The 27,611-nt window shown below is 37.2% G+C and overlaps 1 protein-coding gene and 1 pseudogene across 2 annotated transcripts in view; both read left to right on the plus strand.

The window, feature by feature from the left end:
- Nucleotides 1-27,611, plus strand: part of P4HA1 (prolyl 4-hydroxylase subunit alpha 1) — an 89,251-nt gene that overhangs the window by 53,887 nt on the left and 7,753 nt on the right. For both annotated transcript variants that reach the window (XM_030334338.2, XM_030334339.1), the window contains exons 10-11: nt 12,741-12,840; nt 24,817-24,870. In XM_030334338.2, the coding sequence (XP_030190198.1) occupies nt 12,741-12,840; nt 24,817-24,870 (154 nt within the window). The remainder of the gene's footprint in view (nt 1-12,740; nt 12,841-24,816; nt 24,871-27,611) is intronic.
- Nucleotides 7,078-8,726, plus strand: LOC115527008 (annotated as a pseudogene).

The following is a 27,611-nucleotide window of genomic DNA, read 5'->3' on the forward strand; positions in this document are numbered from 1 at the left end:
TTTGTGTTCAAAATTACCTAGTAACAATAGAATTCCACAGCATAGTGATATTTATATTTACCCAAGGAAAATTGTTCAGCAAATCTTTTAAAAATAAAATATATATGTTGAGAGAGGCCGTAACTGTTAAAGAATTGGCTTCATAAAATATCCTATACATTTCATATTTAACAAATAAAAAGTTTTTGTTATTTTAGGAATTCATTAGCTATGCTGAGACGTTTTCTACCCATCAATGTAAAAATCTGAATTTTGAAGATCCCTACAAGTGAAATAAATGTTTTATGTTTCCTTCATACACCTCTGAAAAAGCCATCTCAAATGCAAAGTAGAAGTATTTATGTGTACTGATGTCAGTTAATGTGGTTCCTTTTGCTGTGGGAACATCTGTATTTTGAATGGGTCAGAAAGGAATCTCAAATATCTGTATTTTGAGAAATTTCTCAGTGATTACATCATCTTCTGAGGAAGGAAAATCTGTTCCAGCATCCTAGCAAATAGAATTTTATTTGGGTAAAGTATCTGTGGAAATCCATTACTGTTTATTTATTTTATTGACTTTCTGAACTTTTGGTAAGGCATCTCTGTCCTTTCCTATATTATCCTTTCCGATATTTAAAAAAAAAAAAAATCCCAAACTAAAAATTTACTACAGCTTATTAATGGAAATGCTAATAATTTTGGCTGAATCAGAGAAATGGAATTTTAGTTTTGAAAAGGTAAACATTGAGTTACTGAAAAGGCAGTTTAGTTATGTGAGTTCATTAAGTCCAGTTAAAATAATATAAAGAGATTTGCAAATAAACAGTCCACTTAGTGTAGTAGAAAAAGCTTCTTTGATTCTGGTGGGTTATTTTTGGAAGTAGTTTTCATTTTCTTACTCTCAAGTACAGATTTCCTACAATAATGACATTTTCTTATGCTTGAGATTTAATGTAAATAAGGAACAAATACAATATAAAAGCATATTAATATACTATAGAAGCAAATACAAATATATTTGAATAATTTCAGATATTTTTAAAATTGGAGTCCCTTTTAACAATGACATTACTCTCTTTTGGGTTGAACAGTGGTTCTCAGCTCAGATTAAAATAACTGAAATGGACAGATCTATAGTGTTATTTCATAATTGTCCCACTAAAAGCCAAAGGGCTGGGATAAATTTCCAGTCTAGGTGATCAGCATTTCTTTGTTAACCATCAAGCGCTTACAGAGAGCAAAACTTTTTTTTTTTTTTAAAGACAAGTATTTTTTTTTTTTTAGTGTTTATTTTTGAGAGACCCTTGGGGGAGGGGCCAACAAGAGGGGGAGAGAGGATCTGAACCAGGGGTGGAACTCACGACCTGGGGGATCATGACCTGAGCCAAAGTCAGCTGCTTAACTGACAAAGCCACCCAGGTGCCCCAAGAGCAAAACTTTTAATAATTCTTGTTTTTGCAAAAAATCACATTGTGGTTTTATATTAGCTATTTGTAAAATGTAAATTTTCACATGTGTTGAGTTAGAAGAAGGTAATGATACTATTCAAATTATACCACTCACATTTTCCTTTGGAACTTTGTAACATTCTCCAAAACCTCCAAAATGAATTTTTCTATTTACTGAACATGAGGTCCTTATTAATGTATTAGAAATATAGTAATGCAGTATGAGAATGTTGTTCCTTAAATAGAGCATTCCAGTGACATTGTAAAATAGCATATATTAGAAGAATAACAAACACTTCTTAATAAAAAAAAATTCATTAGAAAGGAAAAAATGTTGAAACATTACTCTGAATATACAACCTAGCTCTTGGGTTCCTGTGATTAAGACCAAAAGGAATATAGTTTGTGTTATCTAATTAGTAACAGAAAAAAGAAACACATATAAAATTATCTGGAGAAAGAGATAGGGTTTTCTCATGGCACTAAATTGTGTTGTACGGAAAAAACAGTGTATAACTTAGTTGAAATTTTCTTTTCTTCTTTTTTTAATGTTTGTTTATTTTTGAGAGAGAGAGAGAGCATGTAAGCAGGGGAAGGGCAGAGAGAGAGGGAGACAGTGGATCTGAGAGCTCAGTGTGAGGCTTGAACCCATGAACGGGGAGATCATGACCTGAGCTGGAGTTGGACACTTAACAGACTGAGCCTCCCAACAATTTCAATTACAGTTGTACAAACAATAAAGAAATGTTCTTCAAATGATTTATCCTGTTACAGCAAATACTGTAACTTCATGTTCTAACTCTGTTGAAAAACACTGAGTACTTAGAAGAGAGAACCTTGATTTCTTTTGATTTCATTTAGTCCAGGAATGACTTCCAGATTCTAAGGAATAGACAGTTAATATATAATATAGTATCATCGTATTCACTGAATTTTTTGGCGGTGTTACAACAATCTAAATTCAGGGCTAATTTCTAATTTTTTTTTTTTTCAACGTTTATTTATTTTTGGGACAGAGAGAGACAGAGCATGAACGGGGGAGGGGCAGAGAGAGAGGGAGACACAGAATCGGAAACAGGCTCCAGGCTCTGAGCCATCAGCCCAGAGCCCGACGCGGGGCTCGAACTCACAGACCGCGAGATCGTGACCTGGCTGAAGTCGGACGCTTAACCGACTGCGCCACCCAGGCGCCCCAGGGCTAATTTCTTAGAGTAGATGATAGGTCTATAATAATGTTGCTGAAGACAGATTAGCAGTTGGGGTCCAGATGAAGAAGATGTTTTAAATGTATAGAGTTCTCCAGCTAAAGAAAATCCTATTATGTTTTGGAGAGGTTTTCATATGAAAGTCAAATAACATGCATAAGTAGAATTTATTTTCCACTCTAGTGACTATAAGAGAACCACAATTAAGATAACAGTTTATTTTTTTTATGTTTATCTGAGAGAGCATGCAGGAGGGACAGAGAGAGAGGGAGAGAGCGAGAATCCCAAGCAGGCTCCACACTGCCAGCACAGAGCCTGACGCTGGGCTCAAACTCAAGAACTGTGAGATCATGACCTGAGCTGAAAGCAAAGGTTGGACACATAACCAACCAAGCCACCCAAGTGCCCCAACAGTTTATTTTTCTTAACCTGTAATCAGTCATTAATGACTTTAACTGCTAAGCCTCAGACCTTCTGTTCATATCATTTATAGTATAACAAGTGCAATTTAAATTTTTTTAAAAATCTAAACAATTAAAATATTTTCCTTCTAGGATTAGCAAAAATTAAAAAGATTGATTCTGGCAAGGATTTTCTGAAATGGGCACTCATAGCATACGTTAGGAGTATAAATCACTTTTTTGGAGAACAATATGACATCATTTATCAAAATGTGAAAGTCGTCTAGCAGTTCCACATGTAGGAGTTTAACCTACGGAGATATTCGCACAAGTATGCAAGGATATACAAAAATTTTCATTATAGTATTGTTTGTAATAGAGAAAAAGTAGAAATAATCTTATTTAACCAGTGCTTTATTGACAGACCTTCATGGTCATTTTGGAAGTAAAGATGGTTTATTTTAAAAAGAAAGGCAGTAGTTAAAAGCACTGTGGAATGGGAATGTAAAATGATATAGTTACTATGGAAGAGTCTGGTATTTCCTCAAAAAGTTAAACATAGGATTACTATATGAACCAGAAATTCCACTGCTAGGTATATACCCAAAAGAATTGAAAGGAGGGACTCAAACATTTACTTGTATACCCGTGTTCATAACAGCATTATTCACAATAGCCAAAAGTTGTAAGCAACCCAGGTGTTCATTCATGGATGAATATAGATAAATGTTATATATTCATATGATAGAATATTATTCAAAAAGAATGAAATTCCAATACATGCAACAACATGGATGAATCTTGAGAATGAATAAATGAAAACAAGTAAGTGAAATAACACACAAAAGGACAAATATTATGTGATTTTACTTACAGTAAGTACCTAGAATAGAAAAATTCATACAGAAAGTGGATTAGAGGTTACCAGGGCCTGGGAGGAGAGGGAAATGGCAAATTATTGTTTAATGGGTACAGAGTTTCAGTTGGGATGATGAGAAAGTTCTGGAAATAGTGATGATGGTTGCACAACTTTGTGAATGTATTTAACACCACTGAATTACACACTTAAAAATGGGTAAAATGGTAAATCTTATGTATTTTTTAAACCACCATGTATGTATGTATGTGTGTGTGTGTGTATATATATATATATATACATATATATATATATATATATTTTTTTTTTTTTTTTTTAACTGAGGTTGTGCTATATGTACTGACTTGGAAAGATGTCAGAAGTATTTTCGGTGGCAGGGGGAAGTATATGTGTATATTGATACGGGAGATGGGAGGGTTGGTAGATTCCTAGTTTTTAAAAAATTCTCTCTGTACATTTGTTTATATACAGGGGGAAATGTTGAGGATATATAGCTATTTATTAGTAGTGTTTACCTGTGAGGAATGGGACTAGGAAAGGAACTTCATATACTTTTGTATTGTTTGAAATTTTTATAAGTATTTCTTTTTTTTTTTTATGTTTGTTTATATTTGAGAGAGACAGACAGTGCATGAACAGGAGAGGGGCAGAGAGAGAGAGATGGAGACAGAATCTGAAGGCAGGCTCCAGGTTCTGAGCTATCAGCATAGAGCCCGACGCAGGGCTTGAACTCACAAGCCGTGAGATCATGTCCTGAACCAAAGTCAGACATTCAACTGACTGAGCCACCCAGGCGCCCCAAGTATTTCTTTTTTTAAGTAGCTTTATTGAGATATATACATACCATACAGTTCATCCATTGAAAGTGTACAATTCAGTGGCTTTTAGTATATTCAGAGAGTTGTGCCTCCATCGCCATAATCAATTTTAGAACATTTTCATTACCTGAAAGAGAAATTCTGTACTCCTTAGCAGTAACTACTCAATCATCAATTCACCCCCCTCTAAGCCCAGTCCTAGGTGACCACTAATCTACTTTCTGTTTTTATGGATTTGCCTGTTCTGGAATAAAATCATATAATATGGGGCCTTTTGTATCTGGCTTCTTTCACTTACCATGTTTGTAAGGTTCATTCATGTTGATGTATGTATCTGCATTTCATTCCTTTTCATGGCTGAGCAATATCCCATTGTATGGATATACCACATTTTATCTATTTTATTCATCCATTGATAGTGGCGTTGTTTCTACTTTTTGGCTAATATGGATATTGCTGCTCTGAAAATTCATGTACAAGTTTTTATGTGAATGTAAGTTTAATTTCTCTTGGGTATAGACTTAGGAGTAAAATTGCTAGGTCATATGGTATCTCTATATTTAACCATTTGAGGAACTGCCAAACTTTTCCAAAGTGGCAGCACCATTTTACAATCCAACCAGCAATGTATGGGGCATTCCAGTTTCTTCACATCCTCACCAACGCTTGTTATTATCTTTTTGATGGTTATGGCCCTCCTAGTGGGTGTGATGTGCTATCTCATTGTGGTTTTGATTTGGATTTCCCAGTGGCTGATGATGTTGAACATCTCTTTATTGGCTGCTTATTGGCCATTTGTACATTTTCTTTGGAGACTGTCCATTCAGATCCATTGCACATTTTGGTATTGAGTTATTTGTCTTTTATTTAGTGGTAATAGTTCTTTATAGATTATAGACTCAAGTCCTTATCAGACTTTTGATTTGCAGAAATTTTCTTCCATTCTGTGAGTTGTCTTTTAACCTTATTGATGGTGTCCAATGAAGCACAAAATTTTTTTTATTTTGATGCTATCCAGTTTACCTATTGTTTTGTTGTTGCTTATAGTTCTTTTTTGAGAGAGAGGGGAGAGAGAGAGGGAGAGAGAAAATCCCAGGGAGGCCCCACATTCAGCACAGAGCGTGTGGGGCTTGATCCCACGACTGTGAGATCATGACCTGAGCTGAAATCAAGAGTTGGTTGCTTAACTGATTGAGCCACCCAGGCTCCCCTGTTATTACTTGTTCTTCTGATGTCATAGCTAAACCAGTGTCTAATACAAGGTCACAAAGATTTACACTTGTATTTTTTTTTCTAAGAGTTTTATAATTTTACTTCTACATTTAGGTCTTTAATCCCTTTTGAGGAGTCATACACACACACACACACACACACACACACACCCCGTAGGGAAGTAGGGAGTCCAATTTCTTTCTTTCACATGTGGTTATCCAGTGTCCTTGGACTATTTGTTGAATATAACAACCATTTCTTGCTTTTATAGTTTTAAAAGTGTAAAGTGAAAGTTTGGAATGGTAATTTGCTAGAATAGCAAGAGTGAAGGCGTTCTTGGTAGCAGGAGACTTCAGGCTGAAGAGTAAGCATTGTCAAAGAAAAGATTAAAGATAAAGAGGCAGTGATTGATAGAATGAGGCCTGTGGAGTTAGAAAGGGTAGGTTCAAAAACATAGATAAAAGATCCAGCCTTTGTAAGGCTGAAGGACAATACTTCTACCAGAATATAAGAGAAAAGGTAAGAATAGATGCTTGTGGTTGCAGGGACGGAAGTTGAAGGTAATAGAAGTAGGAGACAGGTTCTCTGTGGGTGATAGGATGGGACAGGAACAATTATCAGGATGCATCTAGTTTAAAATTTTAAGAGAATATTTACCAATCTTGTGTTGCAGTTAGCTATAAAAATCAAGTCAGTAGTTTGTTGCTTATAAAGTTCAAAAATCTGTCAAATTGTTGCCAGCCGAAACGATAGCTACACCAACACACCAGATTAGTTCCTGGTTCTCCTAGCAACTCAATCAGAATTGGGAGAAATAAGTTCTTAATATATGTATCAGCTATACCCTTTATAATAAAATTCTTGGATCCTTCCCTTTCCTGCTCTGCTGAGGAATTCTACTCAGCCAGTCCCTATAAATTTGTAAGAGATCACGAGACAAATAATTATGGTAACATTGAATAAATCTTGGATTAGTTCTTTTTTTTTTTAATGTTTTTATTTATTTTTGAGACAGAGAGAGACAGAGCATGAGCAGGGGAGGGGCAGAGAGAGAGGGAGACACAGAATCTGAAGCAGGCTCCAGGCTCTGAGCTGTTAGCACAGAGCCTGATGCAGGGCTTGAACTCATGGACTGTGAGATCATGACCTGAGCTGAAGTGGGACACTCAACCGACTGAGCCACCCAGGTGCCAGTCTTGGATTAGTTCTAAGAAATCTCCAGGATTCATTTATTCATTCAGCAGAAATAAATTGAGATCTGCTATGTGCCAGACACTGTAATAGGTTCTGCAGATATAGTAGGGAGCAAAACCAGGCAGACTTTATATGTATTTAGGACTAGTAGTTGAAAGAAGACATCTTAAACAACAAATTAATATATAATTACTGTGATAAATTATACAAAGTAAGAATATATGGTACTATAAAAACATTAGGGGCAGCTGCCTTGTCCACTTCCAGGTGCATGGAAGTAGCCTCCCCCTGATGTACTTTAGCTGCAGGCAGTTGCTAGCTCCGAGATTAATGATTTTGGGGGGTACAGCTGCCACCACCCTCCACCCTCTCAACCAAGGGTGATTCCCATAGTAGCATCTGGCAGGTGCCCACCAAAATCAGTGTGGTGCTGTTATATATCAAAAGTACCACAACCTTGATTGCTTTTGTTAAGAGCATTTTATTTCCTTACATCAAAGAAAATGTTAAGTTACCTGCAGACAAAAATACTTATTCATTCTTGGAAAGAAGAAGAGTGCCAGAGGACCTCAGTCTTTTGAGGTAACAGGCTGAAGAGGATTCCTATCAGGATGAGGTGTTTTTGACCTCTGCAACATCTGGGAATGGGGTGGATGATCTGCAGTAGATGACCCAGGCTGTGGTAGATAATGTGTGCTCGCAGATGTCTCTGCATGGAAAGACCATGGTACTGACAAGTGTACGTCTTCATGTAGAAGGCAGCATTTAACAGCTGGGAGAATGAAAGCAGCATTCTTTGAAGATGTAGTTCCAGCAGTTAGGAAATGGAGAGAAGCTGGAGTGAAGGTGTATATTCTTCAGAGAGCATAGAGACATAGAAATTATGACTAGTACATTTTACAGAGGAAGATATTCTTGAGCCTGTTGATAGTTACTTTGATGCCAAGGTTGGGCAGAAAGTGGAGAGTGAGAGTTATTGAAAGACTGCAAGTAGCATTGAATGCTCAGTCAACAACAACCTGTTTTTGACATGTTACTGTGGAGGCTAGTGCTGCTGAGGAAGTAGACTTGCATGTAGCTGTGGGGGTGAGACATGGCTAAGTGGGGTTAAGAAATGATGAAAAACCTATAGCCTCATCAAATCATTCAGCAAATTGTTTGTCTTCTTCAATCTAGGAAAAGATTTCTAAGGAAGACAAACTGTTTCTCATAGTTTGTCCCTGTAGTCTCATTTTATTTTAATGGTAAAAGTAGCTTACTTTAAAAATACATATATACACATGTACAAATATGTATGTGCTCAAATTACCTTCTACAGATACATGAGTGATAAAACTCTCCATTCAGTGAAATGAAACATTTTAAAATCTATTATATGTAAAAATTGCTTGAAACTATAACACTAACCACTACTGAGGATAAAGTATAGTCAATAGAAAAAACTAACAGATCAAATGTGTCATGTATCAGGTCATATACCAAAATGGAGAGCCAGTTTTGAGCAATGTTTTAGAAGCTTTGCTATTTTAAAATCTGAAAGTGTTTTAAAGTCATATATTAAAAAAAATTTTTTTTAATGTTTCTGTAGTTTTGAGAGAGAGAGAAAGAGACAGTGTGAGCGAGAGAGGGGCAGAGAGAGGGAGACACAGAATCCAAAGCAGGCTCCAGGCTCTGAACCGTCAGCACAGAGCCAGGCATGGGGCTCAAACTCATGAACCACTAGATCATGACCTGAGCCAAAGTTGGACGCTCAGCCAACTGAGCCACCCAGGGGACCCTCAAAGTCTTATTTTTAAAAATAAAAAATTGCCCGTGTTTAATTGTGAGAGAATAAAATTTAGAAGATTACAACAGCTACATTTCTCAATATGTGCTTACCTATATACAAAAGACAAAGATAGTTGCCTGTGCTCCACTAGAGAGCAAAATTAGAAAACTCACTTTAGTCTTAAACACGAGAGTGTATGTTACTTAAGAAGAAACTTGCTAATCATTGTGGGATCCACAGTGATCCACAGCTAATCATTGTGGGATCCCGTTGTGGGATTTCATTTCATGATTATCAATGAAAAAGGTACATTAATGTAATAGCTAAAAAAGAGATGTGGTTCTTAATGTTTCAAAAAACAGTCCTAATCCTGTCAATTGTGATCATTCTAGATTTTATAGCTGCCTTTCTGACAGTATCTTAGCACAGTTTGAGAAAGTATATTATTATTATTTACTATTTTTAAAATGAACTTACTGAAATCAATCTGTCAGATCAAGAAGAATTCTATATATTTTCTTTTGAAATGGGTATGAGAAATGTAAATTTTATAACAGTATTATTTATCCTGGTTCAGTTCTTATAGCATGTCATGTCAGTTTAATATTGTGATTAGTAAAAAAACAAAACAAAACAAAACTTCTTTGTCCTTTTTTGTCCTATTCCTCTTACTAAAATAAAAAATAAGCAGTTTGACAGGAAGGCGTGAAGGAAAGCTTCTCTGAAGAAGAGATGACTAAATTGATAATCCAAAGCCTTATCTTTACAAAATGAAAAAGAAAAATATTTGTGGCGGAGAGAAGAGCATGTGCACTAGCCTTGGGGCTTGCTGGAACATGTTCTTGAAGTGATGCTGGGGTACCTGAAGAGAGACCGAATATAGTAGTAGAAGTTCTAAGGGAGACTAAGACCGAGCAACCAGAGAGACTGAAGGAATCCTGAAGAATGAGTGAGTGAGGAGGAGTTTCAAGGATGAACATACAGCTGTTACTAGAAGGGCAAATACGATGAAAATTGGAAACATTTTGTTAGATTTAGTAGCACAGTAGTTATGGGTGATATTAGCCAGAGCAGTTTTGGTGGAGTGATAGGGACTGAGGCAAGGTTGGAATGGATTAAGAAATGAAGAGTTGGGTGCTTGGCTGGCTCAGTGGTAGAGCATGCAACTCTTTATCTAAGGGTTGTGAGCTTGAGCCCCCATATTGGGTGTAGAGATTACTTCGAAGTAGAATCTTAAAAAAAAAAAAGTCTGTGGAAAAAGGTGACTTAAAGAGGGAGGAGAAAGAGATTGGTAGCTGGAGCAAGACAGAGAGTTGAAGGAACTTTATCTATTTTTTTATGGAAAAGACATAAGCCCAGTTAAAAGCTGTGGGAGGAATTGAGAAGAAAAAGTTGATCATTTAAGAGAGAAAAGGTCTAATCAATGAATTATGCTTCCTAAAATGTCAGAAAATAATAGAATTTAAGACAGGGAATTAACCTTATAATGGAGAGAAATCTCTTTGGAACTGGAAGGGAGGAACTAGATGAACTAAAAGGAACAGATAGATGCAAATGTATATAGATTGTATGGTTTCTTTTTTCTCTTAGGTAGGAGATATGTACTGAGAGAAGGGGGAAATTGGGTGGGTTGGGATTCAGAGTAGAAAAAAGGAGGAAGAGTAAGGGCCCATTTGAAGTTGGTGTTCATGAATTTTCAGGGAATACATATTTGCCCTATTTTATGACTTTATTCAGTAGGGTTTGGTGACACAGGCATAAGCTTAGAGAAAAAATTTCATTAAGGATAGTATTTTTGCCAATTTAATTTAGGGATTTAGCAACAATGTTGATGAAATGTGGAGTGAGAGATTGATGAGAGAAGTAAAGGAAAAAGGCTGATAGACCAGGAAAAAGCATATATAAAGGAGATAGTTTAATTTGGGAGTACCTTTTTTTATTTAGCTATAGTTCCCATACCATAAAATTCACTCCTTTAAATAAGTGTATAATTCAGTGGTTTTTAGTCTTTTTAGTTGTGCAACCATCACCATTATCTAATTTCCAAACATTTCCATCACCTCAGAAAGAAAGCCTGTACTTACTAGCAGGCACTCTGAATGGGAACATCCTCCCTCCCCTGGAAAACCACTAATCTACTTTCTGTATCTGTTGATTTGCTCATTCAGATATTTCACATAAATGGAATCATAATATGTGGCCTTGTGTATCTTGCTTAACATACTGTTTTCAAGGTTCAACCATGTTGTGGCATGTTACCAGTCCTTCATTCCTTTTCATGGCACAATAATTGAGCATATGGATAGATCACATTTATGTATCCACTCATCAGTTGATGAATATTTGGATTATTTCCATTTTGGTCATTAATAATGCTGCTATGAATCTTTATGTACAAGTTTTTGTATGAACATATGTTTTAATTTCTCTTGGATATGTACCTGGGAGTGGAATAGCTGGGTCATGTGGTAACTGTATGTTTAACAATTTGAGGAACTGCCAAACTGTTTTCTAAAGTGGTTGTACCATTTTACATTCCTACCAGCAATGTATGAGGGTTCTGATTTCTTTACATTCTCACCATCACCTGTTATTGTCCATCTATCTGTTTTTATTATAGTCATCTTACTGGGTGTGTTTGGATACCTTTAAAAAACTTACTATTTATTTTTAATTTTTTTAATGTTTATTTTTCAGAGAGACAGTGTGAGCAAGGGAGGGGCAGAAAGAGAGGGAGGCACAGAATCCAGAGCAGGCTCCAGGCTCTGAGGTGTCAGCACAGAGCCCAATGCGGGGCTTGAACCATGAACTGTGAGATTGTGACCTGAGCTGAAGTCAGAGGCTTAACTGACTGAGCCACCCAGGCACCCCAAAACTTACTGTTATTTATGCAAGTAATATAAAGAAGTAATATAATGAATTTAAAAAATGAGGGGGCGCCTGGGTGGCTCAATCAGTTAAGTGGCCGACTCTTGATTTCAGCTCAGGTCATGATCTCCTGGTTCGTGAGTTTGAGCCCTATGTAGGGCTCTGCAATGACAATGTGGAGCCTGCTTGCGATCCCCTCTCTCTCTCTCTCTGTTTCTCTCTCTCTCTCTCTTTCTCTCTCTCTCTCTCTCTCTCTCTCTCTCTCTTTCTCTCTCTCTCTCTGCCTCACCCCTGCTAACTCTGTGTGTCTCTCTCAAAAATAAACTTTAAAAAAAATGAATTTTTTTCTCGTAAAATATTTACATTATATATATCAGGCTAAAAACCCTATGATCTCCACCTCAGTCAGTTCCTATACCTTATCTGGGAAGAAAAAATGTTTTCAGTTTGGTATGTATTTTTTCAGAATTTTTAAAAATTCTGAATGTAGACAGCTCTGTATAGCCTTCTTACATTAATCCAACTGTTTTCAAAGAAAACTCTATAATAAATGAGATTAGTTTTTTCTTTTCCAACCTTTAACTGTGAAATATAGCATTTTTAAAGGTTTATTTATTTATTTTGAGGCGGGGGGAGGGGAAGAGAGTGGGAGAGAGAGAATCCCAAGCAGGCTCCGTGCTGTCAGTGCAGAGCCCAACATGGGGCTTGATCCCACAAACATGAGACCATGACCTGAGCCAAAACCAAGAGTCGGATGCTTCACTGACTGAGCCACCCAGGCACCCCTAACATGTAGCATTAAAAAAAAAAATTACAACATTCTTTAGTAAAAATCACATCAAACAAGCCAATTAAATGCCTATAGGTAAAGGCTTATTATCCCATATATTATGGCTTTTAAAATGATGGCTCTTAGTCTTTACTTATTGAAACATTATAAGTAAAACTAATATTTTCTTCTTGTTAGTGCATGGCTCTCTGGCTATGAAAACCCTGTGGTATCTCGGATTAATATGAGAATACAAGATCTAACAGGACTAGATGTTTCCACAGCAGAGGAGTTACAGGTAGGTAATCACATTATCCTTAAACTATATGCTATCACATTATTTCTTTACACTTTTTCAAACGATGCTTTAGATGAGATTTCCTAACACTGTGCAGGCACTCTACAGGTATTGCAGGATAATTTGGGACCAAAAAAGTGACTATGCAAGCTGAGATCATGCAAAGTGGTCTTAATCAATGGCAAAAATTATGAATATCTGTGATTTCCAAAATTGTTTACAAAATTAAATTAAAAACTCTTATTGTTAAGTATAACTTAACAATAAAATTAAGTATAGCTTAACAATAAATTAAAAACTCTTATTGTTAAGTATACTTTTATAGGGGAATGAACAATATGTAACAATATTTATTAAGCACACTACAAGGTTTTTTTCATTCCTAAGCCTGTCAGGTGACCAGTGGTAGTTATTTTTTTTTTCTTTCTTTTATTTAAAAAAATTTTTTTTTTTTAACATTTATTTATTTCTGAGAGAGCACGAGCAGGGGAGGGGCAAAGAGAGGGAGACACAGAATCCAAAGCAGGCTCCAGGCTCTGCGCTGTCAGCACAGAGCCTGATGGGGGCTCAAACCCACGAGTGGTGAGATCAGGACCTGAGCTGAAGTCAGACACTCAACTGACTGAGCCACCCAGGCACCCCTCTTTTTTTTTTTAATGTATTTTTTCTCTTTTCTATTGAGATATAATTCACATACCATAAAATTTACCCTAGTTTTATTATATGCACGTGGTTATGCAACCATCACCACTATCTAATTGCAAGAACATTTTCATCACTTCAAAAAGTTTTAGTATTCACTCCTCGTTCCCTTTCCCTAATGCCCCTGGCAACCACTAGCCTACTTTCTGTGTGTGAATTTGCCTAGATATTTCATATCTAGATATTTTATATAAATTGGATAATACAATATGTGGCCTTTTGTATCTGGCTTGTTTGACTTAACATAATGTTTTCAGTGTATCAGCACTTTATTCTTTTTCATGCCCGAATAATATTCCATTGTTTGGATATAACCACACTTCATATATTTATCCGCTGAAGGATATTTGGTTGTTTGTATTTTTTGGCTATAATGACTAATGCTGCTATGAGCATTTGTATACAAGTTTTTATACCAACATTTAAATTTCTCTTGGGTATATTCTACATATGGAATTACTAAGTCATGTGATAACTTTAGTTTAACATTTGAGGAATTGCCAAACTGTTTTCCAAAGTGACCATACATTTTACAATTCCATTTGCAATGTATGAGAGTTATAATTTCCTCACATCCTTGTAAATAATTTGTTCTTGTCCATTTTTTTGTTTGTTTTTAAATTATATCCAAGTTAGTTAGCATAAAGTGCAATAATGATTTCAGGAGTAGATTCCAGTGATTCATCCCCTTTGTGTAACACCAAGTGCTCATCCCCACAAGTGTCTTCCTTAATGTCCCTTACCCATTTAGCCCATCCCCCCACAGCCACTCCAGCAACCCTCAGATTGTTCTCTGTATTTAAGAGTCTCTTATGTTTTGTCCCCCCTCCCTGTTTTTATATTATTTTTGCTTCCCTTCCCTTATGTTCATCTGTTTTGTATCTTAAATCCCACATATCAGTGAAGTCATATGATACTTGTCTTTGTCTGACTGACTTATTTCGCTTAGCATTATACACTGTAGTTCCATCCACATTGTTGCAAATGGCAAGATTTCATTCTTTTTGATTGCCGAGTAATACTCCATTGTATATATATACCACATCTTCTTTATCCATTCATCAGATGACAGACATTTGGGCTCTTTTCATGCTTTGGCTATTGTTAATAGTGCTGCTATAAACATTGGGGTGCATGTGCCTCTTTGAAACAGCATACCTGTATCTCTTGGGTAAATACCTAGTAGTGCAATTGCTGGGTCATATGGGAGTTGTATTTTTAATTTTTTGAGTAACCTCCATACTGTTTTCCAGAGTGGCTACACCAGTTTGCATTCCCACCAGCAGTGCAAAAGAGATTCTCTTTTTCCCCATCCTCACCAACATCTGTTGTTGCCTGAATTGTTAATTTTAGCCATTCTGACAGGTGTGAAGTGATATCTCATTGTGGTTTTGATTTACATTTCCCTGATGATGAGTGATGTTGAGCATCTTTTCATGTGTCTGTTGGCCATCTGTATGTCTTCTTTGGAGAAATGTCTGTCCATGTCTTATGCCCATTTTTTAATTGGATTATTTGTGTTTTGAGTGTTGAGTTATATAAATTCTTTTATATTTTGGATATTAACAACCCTTTGTCAGATATGGCATTTGCAAATATTTTCTCCCATTCAGTAGCTTATTGTTTATTTTTGTTGATTGTTCCCTTTGCTGTGCAGAAGCTTTTTATTTTGATGTAGTCCCAACAGTTTATTTTTGCTTTTGTTTCCCTTGCACGGGTGACATGTTTAGAAAAATTTTGCTGCAGCTGATGTCAGAGAAATTATTGCCTGTGCTCTCTGCTAGGATTTTCATGGTTTCACATTAGGTCTTTAATCCATTTCCAGTTTATGTCTGTGAATGTTGCAAGAAAGTGGTTCAGTTTGATTCTTTTGCATGTAGCTGTCTAGTTTTCCCAACACCATTTATTGGAGAGACCGTCTCTTTCCTATTGCATATTCTTGCCTCCTTTGTTGAAGATTAATTGACCACATAATTGTGGGTTTATTTCTGGGTTTTCTATTCTGTTCTATTAATTTATGTGTATGTTTTTTGACCAATACCAGACTGTTTTGATTACTATAGCTTTGTAGTACATCTTGATAGCTGAGATTGTGATACCTCCAGTTTTGTTCTTTTTCAAGATTGCTTTGGCTATTGGAGGTCTTTTGTGGTTCCATACAAATTTTAGTATTATTCTAGTTCTGTAAAATAATGCTGCTGGCATTTTTATAGGGATTGCATTAAATCTGTAGATTGCTTTGGTAGTATGGATATTTCAACAATATTTGTTCTTCCAATTCATGAGCATGGAATATTTTTCCATTTCAGTTTTTTTCATCAGTGTTTTATAGTCCTCTTCAGTTTCTTTCATCAGTGTTCTATAGTTTTCTGTGTACAGGTCTTTCACTTCCTTAGTTAGGTTTATTCCTAGGTATTTTATTATTTTTGGTTAAATAGTAAATGGGACTGTTTTCTTCATTTCTTTCTGCTACTTCATTATGAGTGTATAGAAATGCAGTGGATTTGTGTATATTGATTTTGTATCCTGTGACCTTACTGAATTCATTTATCACGTCAAGTAGTTTTTTGGTGGAGTCTTTAGGGTTTTTTACGTATAGTATCATGTCATCTGTAAATAATGAAAGTTTTCATTTTTCCTTACCAATATGAATGCCTTCTATTTCTTTTTCTTGTCTGATTGCTGTGGCTAGGACTCCCAGTACTATGTTGAATAAAAGTAGTAAGAGTGGACATCTTTGTCTTGTTCCTGATGTTAGGGAGACAGCTTTCAGTTTTTCACCATTGAGTGTGATCATAGCTGTGGGATTATCATATATAGCCTTCATTATGTTGAGGTATGTTCCCTCTAAACCTACTTTGTTGAGGGTTTATCATGAATGGATGTTGTACTTTGTGAAATGTTTCTTCTGCATCTGTTGAAATTATTAAGTGGTTTTTATGCTTTCTCTTGCTGATGTGATGTATCACAGTGATAGTTTTGCAAATATTGAACCACCCTTGCATACCAGGAATAAATCCCGCTTGATCCTGGTCAGTGAGTTTTTTAATGTACTGTTGAATTTGGCTTGCTAATATTTTCTGGATGTTCATCAGAGATGTTGGCCTGTAGTTTTCTTTTTGTATAGTGTCTTTATCTGGTTTTGGTGTCAGGGTAATGTTGGCCTCATAGAAGCTTTTTTCCCTCTTCTACTTTTAGAATACTTTGAGAAGAATAGTTATTAACTCTTCTTGAAATATTTGATAGAATTCACTTGTGAAGCTATCTGGTCCTGGACTTTTGTTTGTTGGGAGGGTTTTTTTTAATACGTTTATTTATATTTATTTGTTTATTATTATTATTTTTAATGTTTTTATTTATTTTTGAGACAGAGCATGAGCAGGGGAGGGGCAGAGAGAGGGAGACACAGAATCTGAAGCAGGCTCTGAGCTGACAGCTCAGATGTGGGGCTAGAACTCATGGACTGTGATATCATGATCTGAGCTGAAGTCAGACGCCTAACCGACTAAGCCACCCAGGTGCCCCTTTATTTATTTATTTATTTATTTATTTATTTATTTAGGGAGTGAGTGAGTGAGTGAGTGAGCGAGCTGGGGAGGGGCAGAGAGAGAGGGAGAGAGAGAATCCAAAGCAGGCTCCATGCTCTCAGTGCAAAGCTCAATGCAGGACTCAAATTCATGAACCATGAGATCACACCTGAGCCAAAATCAAGAGGTGGACACTTAACTGACCAAGCCACCGAGGTCCCCCTGTTGTGAGTTTTTTGATTACTGATTCAGTCTGTTTAAATTTTCTGTTTCTTCCTGATTCAGTTTTAGGAGGTTAATATGTTTCTAGAAATTTATCCATTTCTTCTAGGTTGTCCAATTTGTTGGCATGTAATTTTTCATAATATTCTTTTGCAGTTCTTTGTATTTCTGTGGTGTTGATTGTTATTTCTCCTCTTTCATTTCTGTTTTTGTTTATTTGAGTTCTTTTTTTTATGAGTCTGGCTAGAGGTTTATCAATTTTGTTGAACTTTTCAAAGAATCAGTTCCTGGTTTCATTGATCTGTTACATTGTTTTTGTAATTTCTGTTTCATTTCTTTCTGCTCTAATCTTTTCTTCTTTCTGCTGGTTTGGGGTTTTGTTTGTTTTTCTTTTTCTAGTCCCCTTTAGATGTAAGGTTAGGTTGTGTATCTGAGATTTTTCTTGCTTTTGAAGTAGGTTTCTATTGATATAAACTTCCCTCTTAGGACAGCTTTTGCTGCATCTCAGTTTTTGTTTTCATTTGTTTCCACTTTTTTTCTTTTTTTTTTTTTTAACTGATTTCTTGGTTAACCCATTCATTGTTTAGTAGCATGTTATTTAACCTGTGTGTATTTGTTCTTTCCTGAGTTTTCCTTGTAATTAGTTTCTAGTTTCATAGTGTTGTGGTCAAAAAAAATGTTTGGTATGACCTTTTAATTTGTTGAGACTTGTTTTGTGGCCTAATAAGTGATCTATTCTGGAGAATATTCCATGTGCCCTTGAATGTATATTCTACTGTTTTAGGGTGGAATGTTCTGAATAGATCTGTTAGAGCTGTGTGGTCCAGTGTATCATCCAAACCAACTGTTATGTTGATTTTCTGTTTAAATGATCTATCCATTGATATAAGTGAGTGTCAAAGTCTCCTAGTATTGTATTATTAGCAATTATTTCCTTTATGTTTGTTAGCTGCTTTATGTATTTGGGTCCTTCTATGTTGGGTGCATAAATGTTTACAATTTCTATATCTTGTTGGATTGTCCCCTTTATGGTCATATAGTATCCTTCTTTGTCTCTTCTTACAGTCTTTGTTTTAAAATCTGTTTTATCCAATATAAGTATTGCTACTTAAGCTTTTTTTCACTTCCATTTGCACTATAAATGCTTTTCTACCCTTTCACTTTCAATCTGCATGTCTCTTAGGTGTGAAATGAGTCTCTTATAGGCAGCATATAGATGTGTCTTGATTTTTTTAGCCATTCTGTCATCCTCTGTTTTTTGTGTTTTTTTTTAATTGGAGTGTTAAGGCCACTTACATTCAAAATAATTGATAGGTATGTATTTATTGCACTTTGTTTCTTGTTTTATGGTTGCCATTGTAGTTCTTTCTTTCTTGTTCTCTTCTCTCACGGTTAGCTGGCTTTCATCAGTGATATAATTGGATTCCTTTCTCTTTATTTTTTGCATATATCTATTACCAGTTTTTGATTTGTGCTACGATGAGGTTTGTATATAACATCATATGCATACAGCAGTCTGTATTAAGTAGATGGTCACTTAAGTTTATGAAGTTTGAATCCATTCTTTTTAAAACAAATTTTTAAAAAATTTTTAAATTTTTACTTATTTTTAAAAGGGGGGGCGAGTGGGGGAGGGGCAAAGAAAGAGGGAGAGAGAATCTGAAGCAGGCTTCATGCTGTCAGTGCAGAGCCTGATGTGGGGCTCAAACCCACGAACCACGAGACCATGACTTGAGCTGAAATCAAGAGTTGGACGTTCAATGGACTGAGCCACCTGGGTGCCCCAAGTTTGAATACATTCTAAAAGCTTTAAATTTTTACTCCTCTCCCCTGCCACATTTTAGGTATATGGTGTGATACTGTACATCCTTTTGTGAAACTCTTGACTAATTTTTTAAAAATTTTTTCTTCTAATGTTTATTTTTGAGAGAGAGACAGAGGGTGAGTGGGGGAGGGGCAGAGAGAGAGAAGGAGACACAGAATCAGAAGCAGACTCCAGGCTCTGAGCTGTCAGCACAGAGCCCGATGCGGGGCTCAAACCCATGAGCCATGAGATCATGACCTGAGCCAAAGTAGGACACTTAACGGACTGAGCCACCCAGGTGCCCCTTGACTGATATTTATAGATAAGCTTAATTTTATTGCTTTTATGCTTCCTACTCTTCATACTTCTCCTTATGGTCTTTCATTTCCACATAGTCTCCTTTAACATTTCTTATAGAGCTGTTTTAGTGATCATGAATTCCTTTAACTTCTGTTGTCTGGAAACTTTCTCTTCTTCTATTCTGAATGATAGCCTTGCTGGATAGTATATTCTTGGCTGCAGGTTGTTTGTTTGTTTGTTTGTTTGTTTGTTTTTCCCAGCTCTTTGAATACATCCTGCCAGTCCCTCCTGCCTGCAAAGTTTCTGCTGAAAAATCTGCTTATAGCCTTAAGAGATTTCCCTTTTATGTTACTGTTTTTTCTTGCTGCTTTTAAAATTCTGTTTATTACTGCTTTCCATTTTAAGTACTACGTGTCTTAGTGTGGACCTCCTTGTTGATTTTGTTGGGGCCTCTCTGTGCTTCCTGGATCTGGATTTCTGTTTCCTTCCCGAGAACTGGGAAATTTTCAGCTATTATTTTTTCAAATAAATATTCTGCTTCCTTCTCTCTCTCTTTTCCTTCTGGAATTCATATAATGCAAATGTTACTACGTTTGATGGTGTTACTGAGTTCCCTTAGTCTGTTTTCATTTTTTTTTTCTTTTTCCTGTTCAACTTGGTTGCTTTCCATTACTGTGTCCTCCAAGTTGCTGATCTGTTCTGCTTCCCCTAGTCTACTATTTACTTCCCTCTAGTATATTTTTAACCTCACTTATTGAGTAGTTCATCTCTGATTCGTTCTTTTTTTTTTTTTTTAATGTTTTGTATCTCTTTGTTGAGGGTCTCACTAAGATCCTTCACTTTGTTCTCAAGTCTAGTGAGTATCTTTATGACTATTACTTTACTTACTTATTTTTTAAATATTATTCCTTTTTTTTTTATTTATTTTGAGAAAGAGCGTGCGAGTGGGGAAGGGCAGAGAGAGAGGGAGAGAGAATTCCAAGCAGGCTGTCATTGTCAGTGGAGAGCCTGATGCAGGGCTGGAACCCATGAACTGTGAAATCATGACCTGAGCCAAAGTCAGACACTTAACCGACCGAACCACCCAGGTGCTCCTATGACTATTATTATTTATCTCTGTTTTGCATAGGTCTCTTGTGATTTTGTCCTGTTCTTTCATTTGGGACACACTCCTCTGTCTCCTTATTTTGTCTAACTCTGTCTGTTTCTTTGTGTTAGGTAAGTCAGCTATGTCTCCCACTCTGGAAAACTGTGGCTTTGTGAAAAAGAGGTCCTATAGTACCCTGCAGTGCACTGTCCCCTGTTCACCAGAACCCAGTGCTTTAGGGATGTTTTCTATGTGTGTTGCATGAGCCACACTGCTTTTAGTCCAGTTGTCTGCAATGGCACTCTCTGCCTGTTGTGGGCAGGTTTTGGTCTGTGTGTTGTTAGTGGCCTAGTCTAGGGCCACCTTGGGCTTGAGTTGAGTCAGACCAGACATTTGCCAGAGATGGAGTAGCACTGAACTGCAGGGTGCTTTCCCTCTGTTGTGCCCTGAGAAGCTTTTGTTGGTGGGTAGGGCCTGTAGTCAGACCGATGTCTGCCCCCAGCCCACTGCTGGGCCATAGTTGGACTGGTATGTGTATATATCTTCATCTCTCCCTGGGGCAGGAGTCACTTTGTAGTGGTAGAGGCCCCCATCAGGGCTACTTGCACACTTCCAGGCTTGTGGCACTGCTTTGGATGGACTCTGGCCAAGGGTCTATTGGAAGGGCAGGTCCACAAGAAGAAGCAGGCTGAGATTCATGGTGCCTGCAAGATCTACACTGGTTTGCTGTGGGAGAGAGCTTGAAGACCATGAGAAAACTGCCCAGACTGGAATGGAAGGGTGGGTCCATATAATAGCTTGGTGAGCAGGGGGAGGGTTCAGAGGGCACTGTTAATAAGGTCTATGCAGGTGTGCTGTGAGAGGGGACCTGAGGCTGCTTGGGATGGAGGGGGTATGTCTGCAGAAGAATGTCTGGCGGAGCTCTCACTGTTAGCAGGAGAGTGTTCTGCTGCCCTGGTTCCCATAGGTGTCTGTGAATCCAGGCTGGGGAAGGGGGCAGGGGAAGGAAATGGCTCTGAGAGAAGTCCCCCTCAAATCCCTGCCCCTCCAGCTCATGTACTGAGATTAGTAAAAAAAAAAAAAAATCTCCTTCCTGTATACCCAGGCATTTTTAAAAATTTTTAAAACACTTTTATTTTTGAGAGAAAGAGCATGAGCAGGGAATGGGCAGAGAGAGGGGGAGACACAGAATCCAAAGTAGGCTCTAGGCTCTGAGCTGTCAGCACAGAGCCTGACACGGGGCTTGAACCCACAAACTGTCAGATCCTGAGCTGAAGTAACTGAGCCGAAGTAACTGACTGAGCCACCCAGGCGCCACCCACCCCAGGTGGCATTCTTTTTTTTTTTTTTTTCAGGTGGCATTTTTCAAACTGCCTCTTCTAGGCTGTGTGTCAGCTGGGCTCTTCAGTGCACTGTCTCTTTAAGGGCGGAGATTCAGTTTCCTTCTGCCCTCAGACTCTCCCAGAGCTGAGCTTGCTGATTTTTAAAGTTCCAGGTGGTAAGCCCACTGATTATAAGAACATGAGAATCCATGCCCCTTTGGTTTTCAAAGACAGATGTTTATAGGGATTCATCTCACCCATACAGGCCCCGTATGCATGGGGTGCCTGGTGTGGAGGTCTGCTCCTCTCCCCTCTCCACTCCACTGCTTCCCTCCCTCCCACAGGCAGTCTCACAGTCTTTTTGGCTCCCTACCACATCTCAGCCCTTCCTACCCTCTTCCATGTGTCCCCTTCTCTACATTTAACGGTGGAGAGTCTGTTCTGCCAGTCCTTGGGTCATTTTCTGAGTTATTTACACTGATTTTGATATTATCTAGGTGTGCCCGTGGGACAAGGTGAGCCTAGGATCCTCATATTCTGCCATCTTCCTCAGAAGTCCCTGGTTGCTTGTGCTTTAGATATCTAAGAAACTATTGCCTAATGCAAGGTCACAAAGATTTATACATGTGTTTTTTCCTAACAGTTTTATAGTTTTATCTGTTATGTTCAGGTCTTTGATCTATTTTGAGTCAATTTTGTATATGAGGTAGAGGTCCAACTTCATTCTTTTCGTGTGGATATTCAATTGTCCCAGCATCATGTATTTAATTTTTTTTAACATTTATTTATTTTTGAAAAAAAAATTTTTTTTTTAATTTTTTTTTTTTCAACGTTTATTTATTTTTGGGACAGAGAGAGACAGAGCATGAACGGGGGAGGGGCAGAGAGAGAGGGAGACACAGAATCGGAAACAGGCTCCAGGCTCTGAGCAGTCAGCACAGAGCCCGACGCGGGCCTCGAACTCATGGACCGCGAGATCGTGACCTGGCTGAAGTCGGATGCTTAACTGACTGCGCCACCCAGGCGCCCCTGAAAAAAATTTTTTAAACGTTTATTTATTTTTGAGACAGAGAGAGACAGAGCATGAATGGGGGAGGGTCAGAGAGAGAGGGAGACACAGAATCTGAAACAGGCTCCAGGCTCTGAGCTGTCAGCACAGAGCCTGATGCGGGGGTCGAACTCACGGACAGCGAGATCATGATCTGAGCTGAAGTCAGATGCTTAACCGACTGAGCCACCCAGGCGCCCCACCAGCACCATGTATTTAAAAACTACTCTTCCCTATTGAATTGTCTGGGTAATCTTTATTGTGAATATTGAGAATTAAAGTGCTTTATATCTTTGTAAACACTTATCAAGGATAGTTTAAACATTCCTTCTTATTGTGAAATTTGGGGCACCTGGGTAGTGCAGTGGGTTGAAAGATTTTTTTTCCAACATCATTTCTTCCTTCCTCCAAGACATCTTTATCCTTTTCATCACAATCACTTTCCTTATATCGGTAAGATTGCCTTCACCACATTCCTCTGGCTGCATAGCTAGAGTTTCTTGACCTGCACAAGTGGAAGCATTCCCCTTGTCATTTTTTTTCTATATCACCATTTAAGTTTGATTTGAATTTTACTTAAAGCATTATTACTTTCCCTTTTTCTGCTGTACATTGTCTTTGTTAGCCATTTGCCTCTTCCAGCTATTCATTTTTGTAAACTATCACATGAGTTTTCACTGGGAGATAAGGAGGCAACACAACTACATACTTTGGTGTCTGTGCATGAATTAACAGATGTGCAGTGACCAATCACTGATAGACTTTGAAAGAAGTGATATGATTGGTCATTCATCATGATGTGCAGCTGTTATTTACATCGTAATTTGTGGACTAAAGTGCTAGCAGCAACATTTGTACTTTATGCAATTACTCGTAGTCAATATGTTTTGGTGACTGAAATTTAAACTATGTTGTTGGAACTCTGGTGTTAATGAGTAGCTAAACCATTAGATGTGTGCCTTTTGGAACTGTGCAAAATCAGGATTGCCTATATTTAAATTGCTTAATTAAGTTGCCATTTATTCCATGGTAATCTACAATTTCCTTGGTATTCATTATATTACTAAAAGGTCTTGTATGTAGCTTTTTCTTTCCTGATCTGTGTTTATTCTCATCTGCCTAACCCTCACAGGATCTTTCAGGCTATGTGATACAGTTTTACTTAATAGGTTGATTCAACCCAATGTGTCTACAATATAAGGAGTAAAATATCCAGAGTAATGATAATTCACATAGGACTTGGACTTTGCTGTGGGCAACACTCTTTTAATTATGTTTTTCTTTCATTTCATTGGTAGTGCTCTTTAAATTGCATTCTCCTTTTATTGTGTCATATTGGGATACAAGGAGGGAGCTAAGGGAAGGCATCATTCTCCTTAATTTATAGATAAGAAAACTGAGATTGTATTCAGAATTACATATATTGTAACTAAGAAAGCTAGAATTTAAACTCAGACCAGACACTTTTTTACTCTCTTTTGCTGCTTCCCACTGGGACATTGTCATTGCCGATTAAAATTGTAGGAAGATATTTTATTAAAATTGATTGGGAGTTTCCCAGATTTTGGGGCTTTGGAAAACATGAGTCTTGATTTAAATTCCAAAGAAAAGTGTTTAGTAAAAATTAATAATAGAAATCTCAAAACTCTAATTCTATAATATTTTAATTCTAAACATTTAAAAATTCTGATTCAAATTTTAGTTTAAGTTATATATTAGAGGAAAACATGTACCTCAAAATTTGCTAAAAGAAGGTATATTAACTAAGGTTCTTAAATATATAGTAGCTATCCTTAGTTTTTTATCCTTGGTTCCTTAGGAACTGTCGTTGATTTCAACTGCTTTGCTTCTAATTACTCTAGAAGTACCTAACCATATCATGTAAGAGGCCAAAATAGGACTTACAGATTTTTTGAATAGTAATCTTGATTTTTTTTAATGCATGCTTTCTTCTTCTTCTTCAGGTAGCAAATTATGGAGTTGGAGGACAATATGAACCCCATTTTGATTTTGCACGGGTAAGTTTAAAAAAAAAACGGAGAATGTAGGAGTTCTAACTGAAGCTTAGGCATGACATGTTAAGTCTGTTCTTTTAGTAGTAAAAATTCATAGCCTGTTTGCAATTTGTGGAAACATGGTGGAATAGACATTCTATAAAACCTTTTTAGCAGTAACAAAACAAAACCCCTAAATGTTAAAAAAAAAAATTTAGGATACTTTTAAATGCATTGCTGAGACTGGAAGAAAGTAAAGGAAATTTCCAATTCCCAAAATGAACAAAGAAAACCTAGAAACTAAAATTAGAGTTAAAGGGGGGCTGGGCCAAAAAAGCTGAAGCTGAAAGCATTTGTCTCCAGGAATCTAGAGCTTTGAGGATTGATGGCTGTGTGAGAGGACCTGCCACTGTGCAGGCTACTGAACTTGAGACCGATGCATAAAACCTGAATCTCCAAAAGGATTATACCCTCAGAGAAAGAAAGAATAGCCTTGAAAAGAATCTGCTTGGAGTCAGGAGCCTTAAGGAGAGTTGCCTCTCATCATCCAGGTGGGCATGGAATGTGTATGAGAGCCTCTTCTGGGAGTTTGAAAGCCTAGGCCTGCTCTCACGTGAACCTTATTTTGAATTTCACTACCCTGAAAGAGGAGAAATTAAAGTTGTTCATTTAGGTAGTGCTTCTTGGTACCTGGCAGAGACAAACTCATGTCCTCCCTGAAGACAGGCATCTTTATTCTAGTACCTCAAGAGTTTTAAAGATTAAGGTCAGCCAAATACAAACTCATTAAAAAAAAAAAAAAACTGGTAATAAGACACCATTGGTGAGACTAAAGTGACCAACAGATTTAGAAGCCCCAGGATGTTAGGTACTTGAGTAATCAGAGAATATAAAATAACTGTATAGTAGTTTTAAAAATAAAAGGATAAAAATTAATAAACTCTCAAGATGATTTAACATATTTGAAAAACAAATAGAAGCTCTAGGTAGAAAAAAGTAATTGTTGAAAATTTAAAGTTTGATGGATAAATTAAAACAGATTAGAGAGGGGCGCCTGGGTGGCTCAGTTGGTTGAGCATCCGACTTCGGCTCAGGTCATGAATTCATGGGTCCTGGGTTCAAGCCCCACATTGGGCTCTGTGCTGATAGTGCAGAGCCTGCTTGGGATCCTGTCTCTCCTCTCTCTCTCTCTCCTTCTCTCTCTCTCTGTGCCCCTCCCCCGCTCATGCTTTCTCTCTCAAATAAATAAACTTAAAAAACAGAGACAGTTGAAGTGCATTAGTGAATGAATTGGTAAATCTGAAGAAATTATAAGAATACATTAAGAGACAAGATAAAAAATACAAAACAGATGTAGAGAGACACTGGAGAATATATAATATGAAAGCAGTTTGCTAAAAAGCTGTCCTTTACCAAGTACTACTCTTGCTTAAGATTAATAAATATTAACCTTACTTTTTTCACATTAAGCTATAAATTATACATTATACAAGTATACAAGTCCTCATTAAGCTTTATCATAAATACATGAATTCTAAGAACTGTCTCGGGCATTTTAATAAACTTCTTGATCTACTGTCATTTTAAAATAAGAGTACATTTTTTTGAAGGAAAACAGCCTATATTGTGTCATGGCCCTTGACTAGCTTAAATCCCAGAATTGTACTCTTTTTCTATGTAGGCCAGCAAGGAATATATTTTTAGTCTTTCCCTTCTTTTTTCAATTATTGAAAAATGTCTGAGAGTCTTGAATGATGTGAAAGAGTACAGTTCAAACTCTGACACTAGTGCAACTAAATTTTCTTCTTAGTTTTTTATTTTGAAATAATTACAGATTCCTAGGAAGTTGCAAGGAAATGTACACGGAGGTCCTATGAACCCTTCCCTCAGCCTCCCCCAATGTTAACATCTTGCATTACTGTAGTTGACTATCAAAACCAAGAAATAAGCATTGGCACAAGACATAGAGCTATTTCATATTTCACCAGTTCTATTTGCACTAATTGTGTGTATACCTATGCAGTTTTATTACATGTGTAACTTTGTGAAACCACACAATCAGGATGCGTAACTGCACCATGACTGCAAGACTCCCTTACAGTCCTGCTCTTATAGCTGCACATACCCTTCTGCTTCCCATCCCTTAACTGCTGGTAGCTGCTAATCTGTTCTTCTCTGTAATTATCATTTCAGAAATGTTATATAGATGTTATATGCAGTATGTATCTCTTTTCACTCAGCAGCATAATTCCTCTGAGGTTAGTGGAGTTCTTAAAGAATGTGTCAGTAGTGTGTTCTTTTTTATTGCTCAGTAGGAGTTCACAGTATAGACACACCACAGTTGGTTAATTGTTCATTCTTTGAAGGACAGTAAGGTAGTTTCCAGTTTGGGGCTATTACCAATAAAGATGTGTATAAATTTCTGTGTGAAAAATACATTTTCATTTTTCTGGGATAACTGCCAAGACACTGTATTGTATTTTAATTTAGATTTAAATAGCTAGATGTGAATTGTCCAGCCAGATTAAAGTGCTGACTGTCCAAAAGAATGACAAGCATAGTAGCAGTAAACATTTGAATGGACCATGAGTTCAATTTAAATATCAAGGTAGGGGCGCCTGGGTGGCGCAGTCGGTTGAGCGTCCGACTTCAGCCAGGTCACGATCTCGCGGTCCGTGAGTTCGAGCCCCGCGTCGGGCTCTGGGCTGATGGCTCAGAGCCTGGAGCCTGTTTCCGATTCTGTGTCTCCCTCTCTCTCTGCCCCT

The sequence above is a fragment of the Lynx canadensis genome, chromosome D2 (assembly GCF_007474595.2).
Source record: "Lynx canadensis isolate LIC74 chromosome D2, mLynCan4.pri.v2, whole genome shotgun sequence".
Lineage (NCBI taxonomy): Eukaryota > Metazoa > Chordata > Mammalia > Carnivora > Felidae > Lynx > Lynx canadensis.